The following is a 25,316-nucleotide window of genomic DNA, read 5'->3' on the forward strand; positions in this document are numbered from 1 at the left end:
TGCCTCTAAGACAACCGAGTCCTTTCATTTAAAAAAACACGGAAGGCAGGCTCTCCACTGTACAAAAAACATTTCTGCACCCTTCTAAGTTTTCCTTAGAACTTCTAAGTTCTTCTGAGCTTTCTAAGTTCTTCTAACTTCTAAGAACTTCTAAGTTTTCCTTAGAACTTCTAAGTTCTTCTGAGCTTTCTAAGTTCTTCTAACTTCTAAGAACTTCTAAGTTTTCCTTAGAACTTCTAAGTTCTTCTGAGCTTTCTAAGTTCTTCTAACTTCTAAGAACTTCTAAGTTTTCCTTAGAACTTTCCTGCAGAAGCAGGGCCAGATAGAAAGTCCTCTACAACTTGGCCTTCGTGATTTTTTTCCCTCAGAGTACCATGGTTAGTCCCTGCAAAACAGAGTTGGGCATATATGTCAGTTGAATGTCTTGAATATTTCTTTCTCTGGCTAGTTCTTGGACATGGGAGAAGTCAAATCTGCCCTCCTCAGTGGCAGAGAGAAAAAAAAATCATTATTTGAGTCTCATTAGTACCCCAGGCATGTTTCCCTGCTCTTGAAAGCATCCTTCTTTTTTTCCTGAATTGTAAATCTCCAGAACTGGGTGATAAATGGCTGAGAATATTATTACTGTTCCATGAGATGAGGGTGGGGTGGAATGGGTCTGGAGTACAATGAGTCAAGGGGTGGAAGGTTAAGAAGAGTCAAAATGGTGGCCATGACCATGGACCTTTTTTACATACACTGCAACGAGACTACAGGTAGTCCCCGTTTAAGAACAAATTCCGTTCCCAAGATCTGTCCTTAAGTCGAATTTGTATGTAAGCTGGAACAGTATGATTGTATAATACTGTATAAGTAGCATTGTGTAATTAACTTGAACCATTGTGTATTTAACTCGAATTCTGCTACAGTAGGCTCCGTTCTTAACTATGGGCCGTCTGTAACCGGGGCATTCTTAACCGGGGACTATCTGTCTTTTAACTGAAAGTCCATTGGTTAAATTACATTATCTCACACAAGGAGCTTTTCTGACTAACACATTTTATTAAAAGGCATAAGTATTTGTGAGCTGCTCACAAAAGCTTCTGCCTTTCCATAAAATGTAATAAAAATTGTCAGGTGCTACTGGATTTCTTCTGAGTTTTAGTACACAGCTGTCCTCCTACAATATCTCACCCAAGAAACACTTGATAAAATCATCCTGATGTCATTTTCCTATATTTTCAGCAAAGCCCCCTGAAGTTATGTTGATCCTGTAGACTTGTCCCTCCAAACATATAAGTTCGGTTTGTAACTTTGATTAATATTTTGTAAAACTGTTGCAGCAGTTTCAGATGTCAACATTCTGGTTGGAATTGTATCTGCTGGCATTTACCTTCTCATTCTTCCAAAACTGTGTTTTGTTGGTTGGTTAGTGCTATGCTTTCATGAATACTTGAGGAAAATGGCAGTGTCATCATCACTGGAGTGAAGATTGGAGTCTTCTTCTGGGGGTGTAGGGGTTAAGGCACCAGGCTAGAAACTGGGCGATCTAGTCCCACCTTAAACAACTAAGCCAGCTGGGTGATTTTGGGCCAATCCTTCTCTCTCAGCTCCAGGAAGAAGAAGCCAAGGGAAAACCACTTCCAAAAATCTGGCCAAAAAGTCTGCAGAGACTTGTCCAGGCAGTCACCAGAAGTCAGCACTTACTCGAAGGCACACAAAAGGCAATCGATAACCTATTTCCAACACCAACTCAAACTAATCATATTTACCCATTTATTCGTTCTAATGAGGAAGATGCACCACTCTGTAAATGAAAAGAAGAACTTGTTGATTGTGCAGACAATACAAGCAGAAGTGATGGGCCTCCCTTCTTCTGGTGGAACTGACCTGTGGGAGTGAAGGAGGTCAGACCTGAATAAGGAAAGTTCAATTGTTAATAAGTCTGAACCAAATATTTCTGTCTCTTGATTTTCAAACAGAAACCAGGATTTGGGATCAAAGGAAAAGGATTTTTCCCATGTCCTCTATTTGGAACTCAGATTTGTCCTTTCTCCCAATAGCTGCTACTTCAGTCGCTTTCTTATCCTGGTTGGACATCCTTTCCTCTTCTACTAATCTAGACTATTTCAGCCAATATCTCAAAGTAGACATTATGGCGCCTGAGCACTGAAGACTCAAGCCACCTCAGCAATGCACAAACCAGAACACTCTCCACCACTGGAAGAAGTATGGTAGAAGTAGCTTCTCCAGCCACAGAACAAAAGACTGGGTCAAGAAGGGTCTTCTTCATGCGTGGGAGGAGCGGTCATGATCTCCGGGAGTTCCATAGGCAGGCCCTTGAAGTCACTCGTGAGAATGCATGAAGATATGAAGTGTGCATGAAGTACCCGCTGTCCATGCTCCTTCCTTCCCATGCACTTCCACCCCAATACTTCCACCCCAATACTACGCCATTCATACAAGGCATGGAAGAAAGTAACTGTCACATGACAATTTTAATACCATTTAAGACAGGCAAAATATCAGCTATATAGGAGAGCCTAAAATGCAAGTGCATGCACAGAACAATTCAACAAATACTTGTGTATCATAAGAATGTGTAGGAGAAGAAAATGCATACAAAGCAAGCGTATGTTAGAGAACATATGGGGACAGCTACCATTTATTATGGAGAAATTCCATGAAAGAAATACATGCCCTGAGGCACAAGTAAAGTTTATACGTTGGGAGAAAAAAGAATATTTATATCTTCCCCTAGAAGCCATTTTGGAAGGGCACCCATGATGTGTTCTCAAAATTCCTAATGTGCCTGCTAGTCAAAAGCTTTGGGACACACCAGGCATCTTCCACAGCCAGCAAACATTCTCCTAAATGTCCTGGATACAACACATGAATAGGATAAAGTCAGTTCAGAACATAGGCAACATTTTCTTGATTTGTCACCCAAGTGAACTGAGTCAAAGAAAGAACAGATCACAAGTGTGGTGAATAGCAGCTATCCATTTGGCCATGAGACATTGTTGCTCAAGGTCAACAACATCAATTCAAAATAAGGGCAGCGCATCCTAGATATGTTTTGGCCACTGCTAGTGTCTTAGAAGGACCTGTTTCCACAAGTGGCCAGGACAGATTCGACTGGCCTTGCAATGGACAGGATCTTTCTTCCTGCAAATCCAATGATCCTACATTCTCTTAGAAGCTAGACTGTCTGATGCTCCACCTTCCAGATTCTGGGGTCCCGGGGTCTTACAGAAAGAAAGATCAGCAATGGCTGTATCACATGGACAAAAATCCACCTGATCTAGCTAGAGAACTGGTAGAAATATTTTTAAAATCTCTGGTGGTGTCTGCCTTTGTTCCACTACTTCCGTCTGATCTCTCCCTTGCTGATGGCTCTTCAAAAACTCAATACTTATGAGACAGGGAAAGGATAATGATTAGAAGAGATTGATGGTAAATATTTCTGCTTACCTCTTTGTCCTTCCAAACCAAAAAAAGGGGGGAGCTGAGGAAGAGGAGGAAACAGTATCTCCCTCTTCCCTCCCCCCACCAAAAAAAATCAGATTTCTCAAGTCTCTTTTTGATTGCTTGAAAAACAAGCAAAGAAGTCTTTCAAAGGATGTGAAAAGCTGAAAACATTTTTGAGTTGAATTTTGGAGGGCTTGTTCAGCCCTCTCCAAACATACACTTACGTTTGTGTGTGTGTTTTACATTTATGGATTTGCAAAATAATCTTCAAAAGATTTAAGCAACACTGAAATAAACAGGATTTGTTTTAAGTCTTTCCAGTCCCTGCCTTCCCTTTCTTGCCCCTTTCCACCTGTTGAGATGGTTCTACAGTAGGATAATAAACAGGCCCCCAGGAGCAGCTTCAGCTGTTAGGAATGGAAAATAAAACCAACGTTTCTGAAGAACAGAGGATCCCCTCCCCGTTGCTGCCTGTTGGCCGAGTGAAATCCAATCCCTGAAATTGTTGCACGCCCACCCGTTTCTACATCCAGATCCCAAAAGCAACAATGTGGACGTGCTGGGCCCATTCATTTTATCTCTGAGTTAACAGGGACACTACACTGTAGACAGGAAAGGTCCTCCATTCCCCACTTTCTGCTGTGGTTAATTTGGTAAATAGACTAGTTTCCTGACCAGGTCAAGGAGACTGACAGAAGTCTACTCTCCAGACAGAAATTCCCCAGTCATGCATTGACTCTGTGGAACATTCCTGAACATGTAAAATCCAGAGCAATGTCTGCAAGGAGAGGGTCAAAAAAGTCAAAACTGTGTCATAAAGTGGCAGGGTTTCAATCACATGGATGTGGCCACCAACTTGACTTTTTTTTTACCCTTCTGTCAACACCTTTGGTGATATGTGACCTGAATGGCACAGGAATGCTGCTGCTGTTATTCTGGGGTGGAGAATAAAGAAGAAAATAGGCCTAGAAGTTGCTTTTCCTTCAAAACTAAAAAGGGAACAGCAAGGTCAACTCCTGGAAACTTCATAGGGCCACTGTAATTTTCTTAGCAAAAACATGGAAGTGGTTTGCTGCTGCATTCCTCCACAATCTTTTTTAAACTTCCCAGTGTAATCTACATTGTGGGAGTTCCTGGTGGTCTCCCATCTAAACCCTAACAAGGTCAGCATCAAGCAAAGAAATTTGAATACACCAAAACCTTGTTTTGTACTGGAATAATTGAGGAGACACAGTGTCCATTATTCCCAAATGTCTGGTAAATCAAAAAGGACATCATCGCAGTGATGACACTATGCAAAGGATGTCCACTGATAATGCATGATGTCACTTGGGTGTTATTGCACAAATTATGCAACTTGCAATGTGCCTAATGAGATTATGCAAATGAGTTTGATCAGCTATGAGTTCTGTGGCATCAAGGTCTGGAAAATTGAATGGAAAATTGAGGTTTGATAAAGTAAATAGATATGTGCTTTATCGTACAAGTGAGATTGTGAAACATACTGAAGCTCCCTGAGAAGGGAGCCAATGTGGCCAATGTCTACAAGAGCCATTCTCACTCTCTGAGGCTCTTTTCCAGTTTCACAACCCAACAGGGGAAGAATAACTTAAAAGTGGCCTGGGGAGAGCCTATCCAATAGAGAATTGCCTCCCCCATGCAAGCCTTCCCTTTCAGATCTCTCCCCATTCGTGGTTGGAAGCCAAACGCGCTACAGACCTGCCCCCTTCGATGCCTGGAGGAGAGCGGTGGGCCTACAGCAAGTCTGGTGGAAATCTCATCCTTCCATGGCAGATGTTCTTGTCTGTGACTGTACCTGCAGGAGTGTCCCCAGAGTATGGTCAAAAAAGTCAGGATGGTGACCATGGCAACGTGATCAAAGCTCAGCTTGTTTTTATGTGTGGCACACATGGAAAAGACATAATACCATATGTCTTTTCATAAAAATGGCACATAAAAACAAGCCAAGCTTTGATCACAGTGCCATGATCGCCACCTTGATTTTTTTGACCATACCTTATGGACACTCTTGCTTGAAGGGTTACAAAGCCCATTTGCCCCAACCCTCCAAGAGCCGAAAGGACAACTGCCAACAGCACTTGTGCTGCATCGCCCACCAAAATACACCGAGGTATTTCAGAGGCATTAAAATGTGAAAGACATTTGTTGCAACAACTGGAGCAGTCCTGCAATGTGGTATGTCTAAAAGATGTGTCATGTGTTTAACACTGTATTCCCCAATGATACCAACTTTTCAGAAGCCTGCTTGGGAGGAGGGTCTTTTTTTGGCGGGGGGGGTTGGTCTTGGCTTGGTGCTTTTGCAAGAGGAGGAGGAGGAGGAGGAGGAGGAGGAGGAGAAGGAGAAGGAGAAGGAGAAGGAGAAGGAGAAGGAGAAGGAGAAGAAGAAGAAGAAGAAGAAGAAGAAGAAGAAGAAGAAGAAGAAGAAGAAGAAGAAGAAGAAGAAGAAGAAGAAGAAGAAGAAGAAGAAGAAGAAGAAGAAGAAGAAGAAGAAGAAGAAGAAGAAGGTGGTTCAGTGGCAACCTGCTGATTAAGTGTCATCAACAGATTAACTTGTTTGAGGGGAGAAAAAGGATCAAGCCATGGAGCCAGAGCTACAAAACTAGCAATTTCTATGTCTGTGGCAGAACCCTACACTCCCATTTAGCAAATGAGTGCTGGGAGGGGCTGAAGTTGATTGTGGAGCTTGGAAAATGCTGCTGACAAAGTTCTCAGACCTCACTGCTCACAGCTTCTGAAAGAAAGAAAAAATTGGCCGGCTGCTGCTGTGGGCTGGCCTCACCGATTTCCAAACGCCTCTCCCCTCGATGGCCCGACCGGGGGAGAAAGCGCATTTCCTTGTATCGAGCTAGATGTGCAGGGCTAGACCATCAGGGCAGTCAGGTCCAGAGGGCAGTGGCAACCTCGTGAGTGAAGACCTGGTGCATGCACAAAAGAGGTGGGGACCTGAAGCCACCATTCTGACTTTTGCAACCCCCCACCCAAAAAAAAAACCCTGGTCCAGTCCTACTTATTCCCATCAGAGGAGGCTGGAGGTCACCTGAGCCCCCTTTGATCTTGTTTCATGGAGGCTGGATTGTCATCTACAGTTTGGCTATGACTTCAGCTTTTTTGTAGCCGAATGGTAGAGCGTAAGGAAAGGGTTGGTCCACAAATGCCTCTTATTACCCTGCCTCAGCCTCTACGCGGCATTCGCAGAACCACCCTGAGGGAGTCCCGCATCCAGCTGGCCAACTTTCTGGCAGCTTGGCATTTCCGAATACACCATCTGGAAGCCGACCACCAAAACAGAAGCAGATCCAGCCAAAAACTCCAGTTCTCAGGACGCCAACCGCCCTGAAAGACTGACCGCAGCACGGTCCCCAAGCTTCTGATAGCTGAGCTGATCCTGTCCCTTCGGGTGGGAGAGAAAACTGATCAGCCCCTTAGATTAGAGACTGCTAATAAATGGCTGTTTTGCCATGAGAAGAAGAAGGCAAAACTGGCTGTCTCTTTTTATAAATCTGGGAACTGGGAAGGGCAGCATAACCCCCACCCCCATTTATGAGAGGTCCCGGTTGCTGGGCACGGAATAATTTCCTCTCCCCAGGATCTCCCACGGAAAGCATTCACAGACCTGCCTTCTGTCCTGCTTTCTGCTCATTTCCAGTAAGATGGTTTGATTTCCCCTGATTTCATCGTCCTTTAAAAAAGCGAAACCCACAAGTTAAAAATTAAACACAAACAGCAGCGACAAAGCCTGGCTGAAACCCAAGGAAGAGAGGAAACGTCAAAGTCAATGGAACTATTCTTATTTTACCCTCTTGTGCCTGAATTTACTGGAATAACGCAGAGAGGAATATAACGTAGCAGAGTATTGTTATAAAATGTGTTACGGCTGGGTGCTAGGAGGAATATGCCCCCTCTTCCCTCCCTGTAAGCAAGTGCTCTGATCTTCCCACTTTGGCTGATATTTTTCATTCTAGCATGCTTCCACCACGTAGTAAATTTATCAGTCCCTCCATGGTTTTCGTAGCCAGCCCCAATCTGCAGACTCTGAAAGACGTACAAACACCAAAATGCAGAACAAGGCAGATGTACGATATACAAATAGAAATATACAAGGATGCACGTTCATTAGAACAAAATAATGGTTAGGTGGCACGTCTAAAACAGCCTGAACAATTTTGGGACCCTGCTGGTTGGTTTAGTTATTATCTGCAACAGAGAAGTGTGATTTTTTAGTTTGAGAGCAGAATCTTAACTCCTTTCATAGTTATCTGTAATTTATTTTTATATATATATATATATATATAAATTATATATATATTTCAAAGGTGTCACTGCCCATCTCACTGCAGGCCGACTCTGGGCGGTTTATGGTGAAAAGAATAAACATGAATTAAAATAGAATAAATATGAATTAAAGTACATTACAAGAAGGCTTCCTATATAAACAATAAGTAAATTTATTGCACTGTCCTTGCTTGATGTTGAAGACGTATTTGCTAATAACCATGAAGGGCTTACAGGCCTGCTGAAGGGAAGGTCCCCACCTATCACGGGGGGCTAAACATCATGATCCTTTTGATCTGAGCCTCCTTTCTCGCTTTCCAAATGCAAATCCCAGCACTTTGGATCCTGACCCCTGATTCAATTCTTCCGTGCTTCCTTTAGACCCTTTTTGACCTTCATCTTCCTTCTCTGGAACTTTGCTACTTCTCCTTTTACTACTAGTATTTATTGCACTTACGATAAAAGCAGAAAGAAAATAAACAGCCAAAGAAGTTCCTTCTCTGGAACTAAATTGTGGTTGTTTTTAACTCCACCCTTTTCCTCTCCCTTTGGACCGAGCCAACAACTCTGAGCTTCTCAGAGAAGGTTTTGCTGAAAACTTTTTCATCTTTCCAAATACAAATATGTTTCTTTTCTTTTTTTTTCAAAACTCTAAAAATAAACAGTTTGGCTGCACAGTTGGAGAGTTTCAAATCATTGAGAAAGAGCAGGCCCAGCTTCTGTATTTGGAGGGACGGCTTCTGCAGCTGCCGTCAAGCAAACATCTGGTCTTGATGTTGGCGTTCCTAACTGACATCCCTTTAAATAAAAAAGGTCCACCTTCTCCTGAGCTGCTTTTAATCTTGTGTTCTGGTGGTAGCTCCATCCTAGACTGGTACCAGCACCTCCCAACAAATAATCAGGTATCAATGGAAGAAGGTGATGCATGTGAAAACTTTCCTTTTCAACAAGTCAAGTATGTTGTCCCCCAGATTGCCACAGAGCCAGAAGCACATCAGGTCCAAAACAATTTGGGTGGTCACAACAGCCTTGGGACTCTGGATTGATTGATTGATTGATTGATTGATTGATTGATTGATTGATTGATTATGTGTCATCAGTCAGTGTCAACTTTTAGCAACCACATAGATTAAATTTTCTCCATGATGATCTGTCCCTAACCTGGTCCTTCAGGTCTCCCAAGGGTGCCCCCATCACTACTGTACTTTAATTGAGTCCATCCCCCTTGCTGCTGCTGCGTCCATCCTCTTCTTCTCTTTCCTTCCACCTTTCCCAGCATCAGAGCCTTCTCCAGAGAGCTGGGTCTTTGCATAATGTGTCCGAAGTAGGATAATTTGAGCCTGGTCATTGTGCCTCAAGTGAGAACTCTGGGTTGATGTGTCCAATGATCCATTGGTGTGTTTTCTTGGCTACCTACATTATTCTCAGGAGTCTTCTCTATCAGGAACTCCCGACAGATAAGACATATTCTTTCCTAAATTACATTTTTAGGGATGTCTGCAGAGAATGGTCAAAAAAGTCAAGATGACACCACAATGGTGTGATCAAAGCTCCATCTTTTTTATGTGTGACCATACTCTCAGGACACCCCTGGTTTATATTGCTAAATTCTACTGAGACAAAAAGTAGGAGGAAGACAAAATTACCTGAGGATATATGCTATACAGTTACTTACTCATGAAAGTGGTCACTTTCATAACACCTTTTCAAAACAAATTAAAATGTGGTCATTATCAGCATTTATTATTATGCTGTCATTTTTCCCTTCCTAAAGTTTACTTTCTTTTCTACTATCTGATCCCAACCCATCAGGTGTCACATTAAAAACAATAAAGTATTATTACTCCATTAACCAAACAGTCTTCGTTATGAGTATAGGAACAGCTTCCATGTCTACACTGGTTTGTCTGATACTAAGAAAGCTTTATCTGTGCTAGCTGTGGTTTATTTCATTTCATTTCATTTCATTTTAACTTTTATTTCTATGTTATTTATGCTAATTAAGACTACTCAGGGGCTGAAATAGTTTCATTTCCTCTCATTTCCCTGTGAACAGATGAAGCTAAATGCTACTGAAAACAGTGCCTCATGCACTGACACAGGCTTCCGTGAGAAGGGGTCAAAAAAATCAAGACGGGGGCCATGATCACGTGGTTGTGACTGCCATATTGTCTCTTTTGATCCACCTTCCACCAAGACAACTGTGTGTACTTGTCACGTAGATAATCCAGAACCAAGAAAGCCTGTTCAGCGTGACTGAGCGAGTGAGTGATTATGAGCCATCAAGTCAATGTCAACTCGTAGTGACCGTCCGTGCCCAACCTGGTCCTATTCTGTGTAATACTATCTAAATTAGGAAGCAGTTCCATTCATTTGATTATGAACTCAATGGGCCATCTTTTGATGGTGATGAATTTTTCCCCCAAAATACTACTGTACTCCAATCTAGTCTCCAATCTCCAATCTCAACAAGACCCCATAACCTCAGCACCTAACGCTACATAGACTTCCAGCCCACAGCCTCCCTCCCAAGACTCACTTTGACCGTCATACCTTGCAGCTGAAACATCCACCAAGATGTTGAACTTCTCTTCTTCTTCCTCATCTCCTTGCATACACTTGAGCTATGTTTGGGCTGGGCTTCCTAAAAGTATCAGGATCATCATGGATTTGGGGGCTGTTTTGGTGGGGATGGCCTGATCTAGGACTATGGTTTGGTCTCCTTTTTCTACTTTTTGGGAGGGAAACCTTTAAGAGAACCAGAAGACTCCTCCCCATTTCTCTAAGACAGTGTTTCTCAACCTTGGCAACTTCAAGATGTGTGGACTTCAACTCCCAGAATTCCCCAGCCAGCCATGCTGGTTGGGGAATTCTGGAAGTTGAAGTCCACACATCTTGAAGTTGTCACGTTGAGAAATACTGCTCTAAGAAGTGCAACAATAGTTTCCTGGAAGTCAAAAGAATAAGGGGGTTCAGTGAATGGAGAACGCAAAGAAGGAAGAAAAGGCAGGGGGTTAAAGACGATGTACTTGTTCACTGCCAGGGTGAATCCTCCCCGTTCCTGGCAGTGATCAGTGGGCGAACCTGCTCCTCACCCCAACCATGAAGAAGCCATTAAATGAAGCTTCACTATTCTCTTCTCCAAGCTGCAGCTCTAGACTCTGCAGAGGGTCCTAAGATGTAATCCGAGATCCGGGGCAGGGGTCCATTTTGAACCAGTTGTGGGAGAAGTGAGCCTGGTGAACAAATGCTTTCTATAGATTTGGTACTGTTACCATCTCTCCAGTCTGTTGGGTTGTGAAAACCAGCCAAGTTTAAAGGAGAAAACTTCTATTGTTTACAATGTCCTTGTTTTAGGGCACGCGAAGAATGAATTTCATTAAATGGAGCTTTTATGTCTGGGGCTCATCTAAGATATGAGACACGTATTAAATACTTTCAATGTAAGTTTAACAAGAAAATATATAGGAAGGAGAGAGAGCAGGAGAACATTAATGGAAATATATAAACCACATGTTTGAGGCTACCAGATCTGGTCTGGCCTCTTTATTTCCATCCAGACCCAGTAGCCCTAGATAAATTGGGAACCAAAAATAAAAATATCAGTTTGAAGGTTCCCTGCTTTCTCACAGATAAATAGTTGACAGTGGAGACCCACTCTGTATCAGGACCTGGCTCACTTACTCACTGGGTTGCTAGTGCCAAACTGAAAGAGCAACAAGGGAGCGCTTCTCGGTCCTCTGTGGCTTCTAGACTCACCAACGTGCAACCTTGGCCATGCTCTTACCCTCCTGATATCCAGCTAGACCTGCAAATAGTCAAAACGGTCTGGATCACTCTTGCATCTGTTTCACATTGCCTTGTGGTACTGGGATTCTGCAATTTTGGTTACGCTAGCGCAGTGTAGATCCCCTGTTAATCTATCTCACACTTTGTCTTGACATGGTCTCCCATCGTAACAGTCACTGCGGTCGTTGGAGAGAAAAGGTAAGATAAAATACTGCAGGGTATAAACTATTACAAGTAGACATCTGAACATTAAAAGCAAATTTGGAAGCAAAGCTTTTATTACTTCCTGCATTGAAGTCTTCTGCAAAATTATTCCTTATTATTCCAGCTTCCTCCATTCCTCTCTCCTATACGGATTGCTTCAGAACAGGAAAACAGCCAGTGCTGAGTCAGGTTGAGGTTAGACTTTTGTTCCAAAATATTGATATTATTACTTTTTATTTTTTTATCTTCTCCCGTGGATATTTTATCATTTTCCTTGTGTGGGTTTTGTTACCATCAAGAGCCTGTCAACTGAAACAGGTACAAATATAACAAACAAATCAATATTCATGTAATGCACAGTTAGGAAATTGTTATTGAACAATATGTGAAGTCACTGGCATTTGGTATATATTCAGTGACTTGGATTTTTGAAAGCAAATAATTTTTCTGCAGCTAGTGATTTAGCCATTTGAAAAGGCGAGGCAGGAGGTCAGAATTATGTCATTAAATGATTTTGATGGCTTTGGACAGCATTCGTGAATTCAGATTAGCTGGAGTACTTGGGCTGAGTTATTAATGAACGAGAAAGAACTGGTCTGTAAAACCAATATTGGAAAAAAGGTTTTAGCCCAGTCCACTATTCCAGCTGTGTATTTAATGACTGGAATTGCCCAGGTGTTAATTGCCTTGATGGTGTTTCCTCCACTGAGTTTGGACTTTAAGACCAAACGGGGACAAATCAAATCAATCAATCAATCAATCAATCAATCAATCAATAAGATCTTCTTCATTCTCATGATGTAATTATTGTTATTGTTATTTCCACCTTCCTTGGCAACTTAGGGAATTTCCACCAAAGCCTTTGTACCACTCTAAACTCAACTCTGAATTATGCGATCACAGAATGTTGTCTTTATTCTGTTGATTTATTTCTGGCTCAGTTTTGATGTGTCTGAAATCTCCTTGACGGTGGCCTTTCCCTTTGAGATGCTGGATCTCTGCAGACCGCGCAGACAGGCCATTTTCTCAGGAGCAGGAGCTTTTGCCCCATCCCACTCGTGGCTCTTGACCTCACGCTGTCAAGGAGAAGAATGGTGGCATGGCAGCTTCGCTTCTCCCCCTCGTGGCAATCACTCATTTCTCGCCCTGTGCAGCCACAGAAGCAAAACAAAAAATGCGGAGGGCATATCTTCTTCCCCTCTTGTGGGGGTGAGGGGATTTCTAGCAACTTCATTTTCATTACACTTCTTGATCAGCAGATTGGTGCTCTCAGCGTTTCAAGGCTGGAAGGCATACATCTGAGCGTGTGTCACTTTCAAAAGAGACGGGAGAGCAGAACGGGTGGCAGTGTGAAATTGCTCGGGGAAACTTACCTGCAACATTAGGAATCTGGTAGGAAAAGATGACCAGAGAGTACACATGTAAAGTTTAGCCTGTGGAATCTATTCCTCTGAATTTTGCATAGACTTTGAATTATATTATCATCCTTTCCCAAAGAAACCCCATCAGGTTACTGATGAAACTGACGTTGATAGGCTGCACAGTAAAAATCACAGATCCATAACTGGTGAGATTTATTATGGAAGAAATATGGATCTAATGGGGTCTCTTTTTTATTCCAAAGCAACATTGAAACTGCAAATCAGAACCTGTCTTGTTACTCGATCAAGACTAGATTTCTATGCAGGCCTGCAGTAGAATATCCCACTGAATGCCATGAAGCTGAGGACTGCACTCTCAAAAAGGAGCAATTTAACCAGGATTATTCTATAGCTTGTAAAGGCTGCTGCATAAAGATTCAGGTCCTATTCTATTCTATTATTCACCAGTACCCCTTTCCTGTTTAAGGCTTTCACTGAAGGTCAAATATCAATCAAGGCCAACAATATCAATACATCACTATTTCCAGATATTTTTATTGCATCACACCTTTTTTAAATATATGGCACATGTGAAAACGTTACCTATTAGGTGCCTGTTAACTACTAATTGAGCAAATTAGTAAAATACTTTAAAATTAATTAGTATCAATAATGGCAGTAATGATATTTTCACAGCTGTAGTTCCATATTCATGGAGAACATCTATATGGTCGCTAAGAGTCGACAACGACTTGATGGCAGATAATCAATCAGTTCCATATATTTCTGATCAGAGATAATGGCGGAGAAATCTTGATATGTGCCATAATTAAGGCAATGAGGTAGGACTGGAGAAACCAGGGTCCACCTTCAGGAATGAGAGCTTTTGGGGCAACTTTGCACCAACAGTGATCTCATCCCAGTCTACTCTGTCAAATGAGAGTGGACACACACACACACGTTGCCATCTTAAACAAGGTATCAAAAGAAGGACAGAAGGAAGTCATAAATGCATATTTGCATAAAACAAGATAGAAATCCTTTTGGATGACTGCAAGTCATTCTACATGGGGCTGCTCTGGAAGGCAAGCCAGACGTGACTACGACTGATTTGGTGAGAGCTACTCTGTTTCCAGTAGACTTCTGGATCCAATACAAGGTGCTGGTTATCATGTGCCAAATCTTTTATAGCTCAGGTCCTTGTAATTTTCTGGATTGTCCAACGGTGTCTGCTGGGTGTGCTGAGAAAATCCAAGATGGCAGCTGTGACAGTGCGATCCAAGCTAGGCCTGATGCCTGGGTGATTTCAGTGTGTCTTCAGGGCCGAGGTGCAGTTTGAGTAGAAGCATTGCTTATCTTGTTCTCAGGCACATGATGTGCTTTACTTTGCAGTGCATATTTCAATGCTTAATGCTGTGTAGGTTTCACTTTGGGGAGGGAGGGAGGGAGGGAGGGAGCTTGCTAGTATCAGCACTTCAGCCAATCACATCAGTTCTCATACAGTATTTCACAGGTGGTGGAAATTTGTGTGTGCAAGAGATGTTCTGCACAGGTCCATTTGCTTCTACGTGTAGGATCTTTCACGCATGCTTTTGTTCTTCCCAAATAAAGTTGTAAGAAAAGGTCCCAAATTTATTCTGGTTGTTAGCTCCAAGATATTAATTCAGAATGTTTAGTTCAGAAAAACCAGTATTTTTTAAAGCATACGTTATTTGAGGGTAAACTAATATTTGATAGGGTAAAATGGATGAATAAATAAACAGCAGTGTTTTGTGGTAACAGCAACTATATCTGTGAGAGAGACATCATTCTTTTTTTATGATTAAAACCTTTTCTATCTCAACTCACCACTTTTCAAGCATTAATTAAATCTGTCATCTTCTCATAGTAAAAAGGGATTTATTACGTTGCCTTTCCTAATGTGTGATCCAAGAGACATAAATCTCTGAAGCACACACTGAAACAACTGAATGAGCATTCTGCAGTCTTAATAAGGGGTGGTCCAAAAGGTCAGGATGGTAGCCAACTGCACCATTGTGACCACCCTCTTGATTTCCGGGACCATATCCTGCAGACATCCCCGAAGGCCCCTCATCTAAACAGCCTTGGCTGATCTCAAAAGAGCTATGCAGATTCACATGTGGTTATTCCTTTGGAAAGGACATCACCAGGAAGTCCCAGGACCTACACTAGACTGCAAAATTAGGGAAAATTCCAGAAGAAGGTAGCAGCAAACTACATTCGTCTTGTTGTGAAGATAACTATGCAGATATTGTTGTGAAGATATGTGAAGACAATATCTACTATGAAGATATTGTCTTGTTCTGAAGATAACTATGCGAGGGAATTTTTATTTATTACCATTAAATTCAAATGGGGTGTGCCACCCTTGAAGACATACTGTCCTTCTTCCATGAGGAAAATGCCTCATGTATATGGCTATATTGTCTGCAGGACTGTCAGGGCGGTCAAAAAAAGTCACGATGGGGGCTATGGCCACCCTTTTTATGTGCATCATGCACACCACCTCAACTTTTTTAACGTCCCCCTTGATGCCCCTGATCATTTGTATTCAGAAAAAGTTGTTATCGTCGTTGTAGGGCTTGAGAAACAAGCATATTTGCTGCATTTTGAACAGCTCCAGGGTGGTGAAGAAATGAGGTATTTATCTTTCCACCATCACTCCATTGCCCAGATACCAAATCAAGGTGAGGCAGGTGGAAAACAGAAATAAGGTTTGTGAGAATGGGAGTTGCAGTGCAGATGACTTGTTCTTATATTGGATAATGAATTTATGAATTATTAGCATTTGACACATTTATGTCATCCTTTCACAAGGCATTTTGACTCACTAGGCAGCTTACACAATTCTTACAGAGCAAAAACGTAATGCAATAAAATGTTATTTCAAAAGCAAAATCCAGCAGGACTTGGAATTTTCCTGTACAGCCAATTAATTAATCCCAGACCAGAATATTGAGGGTGGTCATCTTATTTTCTGGATCAGTCTGATGCAGACCCACTGGAAGATGTTCATCTTCGCTTCCTTCTATATAGTACGTATTTCAGTGAATATTGCCAAGGCTAATATGTGGTTTATATGCGAGGATGTGCAAATGGAAGTTATTCTCAAATACCTTCAATCATATAGGCTCAACCAACTCATTCTGCATTTGCCTACTTGTTTACCCAGTGTAAGGCTCATGGAATTCAACTGGCCCTACTCTTAGATAAGTGCAGAATTATTTTAAGGGCAGTCCTACTCTTTAAAGAAAAACATTGTGTATGTATGGGGGATACCTCTTTCTTCTACGCACATGACCGTTAATCATGGAAAAATGCTCATTTTTAAATCCAGGCAGAGAGAGGTCTTTTCCCCTCCATTTCCCCCCAAGGAGATACCTTTGCTAACAAATAGCCATGGCTGATGGGGGAGGAAACAGGATTCTTGCGTGTGTGAATTTAAACAGGAAAGGTAGATGGAAACCAGAACAAATGGAAATGTGTTTTTTTTTTTTAAAGTTCCTATGATCCAGGTCACCAGAGCCCTAACACCTAACCTAAGAATGGGTGGGTCTGTTGGGGAGAAAGGAAGGGAGAGCAGGGAAATGATGGCAAATCATAGATAAGTTTGGTGGAATGAAAATAAACAAGAACGAACAGGAAACTCAAACAAGATAATCACATGGATGAAAGCTTGGCTTTCCCTCCCTCCTCTCTCCCCACTTCTGTGTGATTCTATAGGTCAGAGAAGCTAATCCTTCATGACAATCCTCATGGAAAGAAACAGTGAAATCTTGATCTCCGTAGCATTTTAAATATATGATATTTGAAATTCCCCTTGACTTCTGTCTTTGGTCAATTATTGTATTTTATTTATGTGATAGGATCAGGGCAAGGCCACCTTAGTCCAACATTTCATTTCTCCCACTGGCCAACCAGATGCCTCTGGGAGCTTTCCAGCAGGAGATGGAAAACAACCCGTCTCCCACCATTGTTCCCCTGCAACTGGTATTTGGAGACGTGCTTCCGCCATCCTAGAGGCACCATTGAGCCTTCAAGGCTGGTCGCCTTTGATAGACTTGTCCTTCATGAATTTCTCCCATCCCCTTTTAAGTCCTCCAGTTTAAAAGCCATCTCAATGACTTGTGGATGTCATGACAATTTCACATGACAAGTGTCACCACTAAGGGTGGATGCTGAGTCTGAGAAGTCAGAGCCAGACATTTCATGTTCAAGGCTTCCATCTACAATTATCAAAGGGTGGAGCCACTGCCCTTTGACGTCACAAATGCAGCTGGCCACAGAAGAGATCTGGAGTGACACCTTCAGAAAGGCCAGATTAATTGCACTTGGGCTTGTGCGGTGCTATCCTCTGGCCCAGCCCGGTCCTAGTAGAGCTGGGACAAGTCAGGGCAAGACTGAGCTTCTTTTAAGCGACCATTATCTTCTTATTGCTCAATTGTTGACTTGTCTAGTACACATGTATCTTCAGAGAACTCACAACTCATTTCTGAGGTTAAACTGAGTTAATACAACATAAAGATAATATCCATTTTAGAGATGACCTACATTATCTCTGAATTTACAAATACACCATGGCCAGAACTTAACAGAATTGTAGGAGTTGTCATTTCAACCCATTTGGGGGGTGGAGGGGGGGGGCAAGATTGGGGCAATAGTCTTTATGATGGAAAAATTATGTATTTTATGTGGCTGATGTTTTTAATCTTGTGTTTTGGCATTCTGTGAACCAATCAGAACCTAGAGAAACTCAGCAACATAGAAACTTCATAAGAACAACAACAAGTAGAGCAATGTATAACACTGCTCTCTCAGATGCTTTGTGAGCGTGATTTGTAATAAAGGAGAAAAAACTGCTCTTGGATCAGCTTCTACCAATCTCTGTTGAGTTAACAAGTGAAATGAAAAGTTGCCCTAAGTCATATTCCTTCCTGTTCTTCTCCTTCTCCCTCTCTTCAATTCAGGCTGATACTCAGCCAGACAGGGTGGCTCTATATTCACAATCTTCTTGTAAATAAGAAAAACATTAAAATAGGGACTGAGCAGATGCCCGGAGACATGTGTAAAACTGAAACTTCAGAGCCAGAAGGTGTTGAAATGTCCTGAAAGGGGCAGTCCAACTGGCAAATTAAAATGTGGTGCCAGATAATGCTTCAAGTGGGCCTTAGTCAGTTCTTCATGTATAACTTGGTGTGAAAAGCATAGGGAGATGTGTGTTGCACATATTGTTTAATTCGTTATTAGATTTGTACTCTCTTTTTCTCCAAACGCTCAAGTATTCCATCCTCCATTTTTCCTTACAGCAAGTATCATCTCAGGTCACCCAGTAAAGCTCCAAAATCAAGTGAGGACCTGAGGATAAGTCTCACCAATCCCAGCCCAGCACCTTCACCAGCCTCACTTTGTCTTGTTAGGTATTTATTTAATGACAGTTAACTCCCAATGGAGAACTTAGAGTGTTACGAACTGTATAGAGTCTTTCCAAGAACTGGGTCATGACTTTTCAAAAATAGGAAATAGAAACATGACACTCCTTACTCTAGAAGTACAGACAATTACTTTTCTGTAGGCTATCTAATTGCCTTTGGTGTTCTTTTTCATATGGCTTCAGTTTTCAACCTCATCCTACAAGGAATATTATTGAAACATATTCCACTGTTGCCCCGACTCCTAATTTCCTTCCTTCCTTCCTTCTGAAAATACAGCTGATATGATCTTTCTGAAATTGTTTCTGGGGTTTGTTTTTTTCCACTTTACCTAGAAAGCAGAAGAAACGTACAGTATGTTGGTTGATAAAGCATGTTGACATTCAAATGGCCTGTCTGGATGCTGAACTAACAGGAAAAGCCTGGAAGTTTTTAAGTGGCGCGCTCCTGGAAAAAGTTGCCGTATCACCTGATGGCTATTCTTTCTATGCAGAGAGTTGCCACTCTGTCAAGATCAGGACTGAAAGTTGAAGGTCCACAGCAGTGTTTCTCAACCTTGGCAACTTCAAGGCCTGTGGACTTCACCTCCCAGAATTCCCTAGCCAGCCTTGCAAGGGCTTCCCTTTTTAAAGTTATGGAAGCTCAAGAAAAAGTCCCTGAAGTGTCAAATCTCAGCCTTGAGTCTCCCTGCTTTAAGTTCTCACTGCCCCCACAGCTGTGTAAGCATCCGATACCCCAGAGACCACGGCCATGTCAGAAAAGACAGCTCTGAGGTCACAGCCTTGACCTCTGCCCAGGGTGGGTGAGGCCTCCAGGTTTTCACATGAGGACTTCTGCCACAGGCAACAGAGGGAACAGAGAGCCACATCTATAAGAGGAACCCAGCTGACCAACACAGATGAGTGGAGAACAGAAGAAGGAAATGCAGAAGATGAAATGGCTGTGTTTTTCAGCCACTGTGCTAGAAGGAAAGGAGAAGGTATTCAATAGACAAGCTTAGAAAAAAAGTGGTTGAAACCTTGGACAAGAGCACCAGGGGATACTGTATATTGCAATATTTGTTTCTGGTAGTAACCTGTAGTAAGTTTAACCCATCAAACATAATTCCATGAGTCTCCTCTTACTGCTGGCCACGATTACCCACAAAAGGTTCTTGCAGAGGGCCCAAGTAGGTGTGATGCTAAGCTTATTAGAAGGGAAACCAAGCCAATACTGTAGTAGTAGACTACTGATAATTAAGACTATAGTGGATTTACTACAAGTTTTACAGCCAAAGTATGTTTGCCACTTGGTGTTTGAAAACAAAAAGCAGGAATGAAGGGAGCAATTTTTGTTGTTGTTGAGTCCCCCAAAGAATGAAGGTTTATTACGTGACTTTAGTTTCAGTTGTTCCAGCCATCTGCGGATCCCCTGGGTCTATCTTTGCCAACTGTCATCTGGTGGAGTGTTAATTCAGTTGGAAAGTACTCGTGTGTGTAGCTCAGCTATTCACACCAACTCTAAGCCAAATGTCTCTACCCCAACACTCCTCTGGAAATTGCTTGGTCTTCTTCCTGGAGTCGTTCTTCACAGCTCTCTGGGGCCACTGTTTTATCTTTCTGTTTCAGTGCTCCAGATGGCAGGACCCTGGAGGAAAGATTTCTCAAAGATTTTTCCCCGCATGTATATCCTTCCCACGGAAAATCTGGAATTGCTGGGATACTGGGGAAATCAATTAGGGCTTTTCCCTCCTTTTGGAATGAAGGCAAAGCTTTGAAGATGAAGTTTGACTTACCCACAAATTATAGAATGGATGTTTACATATTAGACAATAAGCCTTATAAATATTGTAGAACTCTGTGGTTTTGCATTTACAGTATTTAAAAAGTCCTTAATAGTGTCACTGTATGAGATATATTTTTGTTCTGTTTTGTTTACTACAAAATACTTGGAGAGGGGATTGCACTTTACAGTCCTGTCACTAATGTTAGGTATATTCACAATTTTGCTTGTGGGAAATTAAAACTATTTTTTTTAATACAAGTGTCTCTGAGAGTAGGTCCATCATATAGGGGAGGTCTTACTTTTGAATAAATATGTAAATTACGTTAGGAGGGATTTTATCTTAACATCTGCCTAGAAAAGAATACTTTCCCCACAAATCTTACAAATATGTCCAATATGTATATCAGCTATTAAGCTATGAATAATGCATGGGTTCTTAAAGTAACAACATAAGCTTGATTTTCATGCAGGTTTTATGCAGGGGTGGGGGGTGTTGAAAATGTGTGAGGCTTCAATTGTTCAGTCACAGATGCCATCTTGACTTTTTTGACCCCCTCCCATGGATGTTCCTGGTTTTGTGCAAAAGTGAGTATCAATTTCCTTTTTGGCAGAATTTTCATTTTACCCCTTTCCAGAAAAAAACAAACCCTTAAAAATCCTGGGTTTTGTCATGGCTTTGAAATTGCCAGAAAATATGGTGGGGAGGCAGGGGGGCTTTTTCCAATGTGACAATTGATGCCTAATGCTCCATGTCAGAAAATGTGTTCCGATGCATTTCACTTTATTTGAACATTTGCCTGGGATTACAGTTAGCTGAAATGTTCATTTGACTGGGCCTATCAAAGGAATTAGCTACCAGGTATTATTACACTGAACGCATTTCTGTGGTTAACAAATGTTTAACAGAATAATCATCTGATTTTTAATGGACTGGTTGTGCTTAAGCTATCACAATCCACAGACTCAGTTATTTTGTTACGTTGCAGGAAATGTGATCCAATCTGCTGCTGTTTCATGTTGGAAATGTACTCCATAAAACAAGGTGATAGGAGATTTAGCCCTGGAATCAGTTCCTGCTTTGGGGCATAACTGACACATGCCTCGATGAGCAAAGTAACACACCATGTGCCTTTTCCAACAGGTCACCCAGATTGACCAAAAGTTGAATGACATCATGGATGCTCTTCAGACTCAGTTTGGGAAGCGGCCATCGCCAGCACAGGCTCCTTCTTCAGCCAAGTGCTAACAGTCCACATCAGATTCTGAACCACAAGACGTAAACTCCTCTGAACAGCATTTGCATCCTTTTCCCATTTCTTAAGTTACAGAAGTTGATGCTGAGATCCAAATGGGCAAGAGATTCAATGGCTCCATGAAGAAGACGAAGATGAAACTGACCCCGCTTACCATTCAGTTTAAGCCATGTTCCTTCTTTAGCCTCACTTCATGCATCATGAGATGGAATCAGCAAGTTGTAGAAGATTTGTGAGGAGGACAGAAGGCCCTCTCCCAGCTATAAGACTTGATTGATTCTGTCTCCTAGGATGAATTTTTGGACAGGGGAGTCTCTGGGGCACCATCTTCTCGTCAGGATGCCCTACTTCTAGGGAGAGAAGTGCCATCTGTAGCCAGATTCATGCCGATATGTGTGTTGAGGTGCCTACTGCCTTAGCACAACATCTCAGATTGACACCTCTTACTCTTAGCAGAAGGTAACTTTGACACAATTACCAAGTGAATCATTAACAGGTTTCCTGAAGCCCTCAACAGTTTTGCTACTTCTTGCTTCCGTAATGTGGATTGAACCATTCACAGGATTAAGAACCGTGAGTGTTTCTAACGTACCATCAGAAGTGAGGAAAGAACTTGTACAAATCTCCTTTCATCTTTAAAAATTTGCTTCTTTTTTCCTTCCATAACTGTGAGTGTTTCTTCCTGTTTAATAGCCACACTATATAGGAATTTCCCTTTTCCATTAATAAATAGATACAAAATTAGGGTTTTTAACAAATAATAGTAATAAACTGGTACAAACAATAGCAATTGCAATATCAATCTCATATTTCAGTGTTATACGGATATTTAAAAAACATATGTTTCTGTTAACAAGCCACAGGATAAATAATCCATATCCAATAGAAAAATTTCAAAAAGAAACGATTTTCAAAAGAGTGTGGAACGTTCCATAAATAGATGTTTAGCGGTATTTATTTATGTGTTTATTATTTTGTTTGTTTTACTTGTTTAGGTCATTTTGTTGACAGTCCAGCCATACTCTGTGTCAATGAGAGGGATCTGGAAGACATTCATGAGACAAACTCTCTGAGATATCTTGCAAGAGAGCTAAGCAAACTCTTCTCATCTCAGCAATCGCTGGTTGCAAATGAGCAGGAAGGACTTTGAAATGGAGGAAAAGGACATTCTTATAGCTGTAGGTAGTACTGAGGGCTTTTTTAAAGTTAATCCAGAAGAGAAGCCCCAGTGTGCAGAACCCGTGCCTTTGTTTTAACTGGCATTTCTGTCCTGTACTCTGGCATCACATGGGATTCATACAGAACGGACGCACATAATCGTTGTGCTTGGTGCTGCCTCCAATAAACCCTGGATCGGTCGACATCTCAGAGGAGGCAAGCCAGCCACAATCCACAAAAGCAGTATTTTTTAGAATTGTGCATCATCGACTTCTTAGATAAATGCTGACAAAAATCTGGCTCAGGGTCATAGTGTTTAAACAGTTGACCACTTAAGCCAACGGCATATCATGTTCACCAATAAAACAGTCTAGTTCAGATTTAAGTGGATAAGAATTATTGTGCAATGCAGACGTTGAGCGTTTATCCAGCGACAACGGAATTCAACCTAGCTTGCGCACCCTGCTCCTGGCTGAAAAGGACCTAGGCCAGCATAAATTAGTGCGACCGGCATTCCACATGGCACTGCCTTGACTGTTCATGAGCATTCAGTTTTTAATGCGTTCAGCATTGACTTAAATCCTCATTAATATGTTGGGGGGAGGAGTGGTGTTTTGCTTCAGGGATACAAGAGGCCAGAGCTGAGAAACGAAGCACGTTATTTTACAGAAGATTGAACGCCCTGCAGTATCTCCAGTTAAATCATTCCAGGTTGACAGGGTTTGAGAAGGCTGGAGGATCTCCTCCCAGAATCAACACAGCTGGGCAACACAGACCATGAATCGCACCGTATGACAGTTCCTCATGTGCGTTGTAGTCACAGCTTCCATAAGGCAGGCTGTGTCGTGAAGCGGGCAAACTTACACTGTTGTAATTTGTATTACATTTCTCCATGCACTACTGCATAAAGGTTGTGGTCTTCAAGGAATTCTCTTCTGCCTAATTATAATCTCAAGGATGGCCTTCTTATTTTTCCATGCTTGTCCCCCTCCCTTTTTCAAAACCTACCCTTATAAGAAAAGGGTGGGGAAATGGTAACAAGAGCTGGTCTCTTTTTTCAAACCTGGTTACTCTTTGAGTGCCTGATCTTTATTGCTTTCCTGCCAAACATTCCAACTGGGGAGTCCAGAGATGAATCGTATAACGTTGCTGAACTCAGCAGCTTCCTACCTGTTGAATCCAGTGCCTTGGAAGTGACTGCTGAGCGTTAAACTATGCTTTACCTGGACATGAAGGTTTTTAAAAGGAGCACTCCAACATTGTCACAACCCTTCCCCGTGGCTTTCCCCCACCCCCTCATGATTTTGGCGAGTCCATTATAACTCAGGTCTGAACTTTGAGAAGTCCCCAGATTCCAACACCACTCACTTCCTCCAAACAGTGTCAGACACTACTTACAGGGTGTGTAAATTCTGTGTGGCGCATTGATGAATCTATGGCAGCTCTACAGGAGAGTGCAGGAAATAACAGTATTTTGCTGAAAAGAATGGTGTAAATGGACATTACAATTAAACAACTTTTCTGAATTTTTTAATTATATGTTGAATGAATGTGTACATGTTTCTTCGAATTGTCCATTGTAGAACTGTTTATAGAATAGATTACAATTTGTCTCGTACATGCAAAAAAAAATTAAATATGCCATTGCTGGGAAATATTGTAAGTAGCCATCTCGCTTGCAAAGATTTTGTCTATTAAAGACTCCCTAGGTATTTTTACAGATTTGTCCAACTTGTTGTCATGCCCATTCATCCCTCAGTGATCCCAGCATCAAATGATAACTTGCCTATGTTATCCCAAGTGTCATCTTTGATTGTTGGCTTCCATTGGAGACAGCTAATGATGAGCACTGAACATCCCTACAGAAGGTGGTACCTACTCAACAGCACTTAAACAGCTCTCAACATTTGCTTGAATGTCCTTCCAAATTAGAATTGTGTCCCTGATGATACATATATAAAGAGCTATCCTCTCATGAAAACCCTAATTAAAACTTGAAAATCCTTGGATGTCATCTTTTTACCATCATGGTATTTACATATCGTTGTGGGGTCCCTCTGTTTTCTCCTGTGCTTTCTTCAGGCTACAAATGTGTTGTAGCAACATAAGGAAATGTTTGTACCTATGAAGTCAATGAAATGGGAGATGGTTAACTCATCACTTATTCTCCAAACCTACTCTTGTAAGAAAATCCTGGCCCACTCAAGGAAAGATAGGCTATTGGTCATCCAATGAAAGGTACTTTGTCTAACCAGAATACACTTCCCACCATAAACCCAGACAAAATCTATTAAGTTATTCAGCAGGAGCTCAAAGTGGCCTCAGTATCTAACTCAGTTAAAAGAGCATATGGGCTGAACCTTCATATAAAAGGAGATCAGAGTAGAGTTCAGAAGGCTGATATGGAAACAGTCAGTGACAATGAAGAGACCCACCTCTTTGCTGATTCATCAGAGGGCTATCAGAAAGAAAATTAAAACATCTTCACCCATCTGAAGATATATTCTTCTAAATAGGAGCTAACTGAGTTGCTGGAATTCTTGTGTCCTCATCCCTTTCTTCTCAATGAATGTTGCTAAGGAGAACTCTGTAGT

At 41.7% G+C, this 25,316-nt stretch overlaps 1 protein-coding gene across 1 annotated transcript in view; it reads left to right on the plus strand.

Moving 5' to 3' along the window:
- The window catches only part of LOC103051455 (potassium voltage-gated channel subfamily KQT member 1-like), a 207,609-nt gene extending 182,913 nt beyond the window's left edge, over positions 1-24,696 (plus strand). The window contains exon 16 of the mRNA XM_088146177.1: positions 21,453-24,696. Within this exon, the coding sequence (XP_088002303.1) occupies positions 21,453-21,557 (105 nt within the window). The 3' untranslated portion in view covers positions 21,558-24,696. The remainder of the gene's footprint in view (positions 1-21,452) is intronic.
- Positions 24,697-25,316: the final 620 nt, after the last annotated feature.

Source organism: Python bivittatus, unplaced genomic scaffold (assembly GCF_059951505.1).
Source record: "Python bivittatus isolate LINGU-HERP-01145 unplaced genomic scaffold, Pbiv_v1 ctg000010_np1212, whole genome shotgun sequence".
Lineage (NCBI taxonomy): Eukaryota > Metazoa > Chordata > Lepidosauria > Squamata > Pythonidae > Python > Python bivittatus.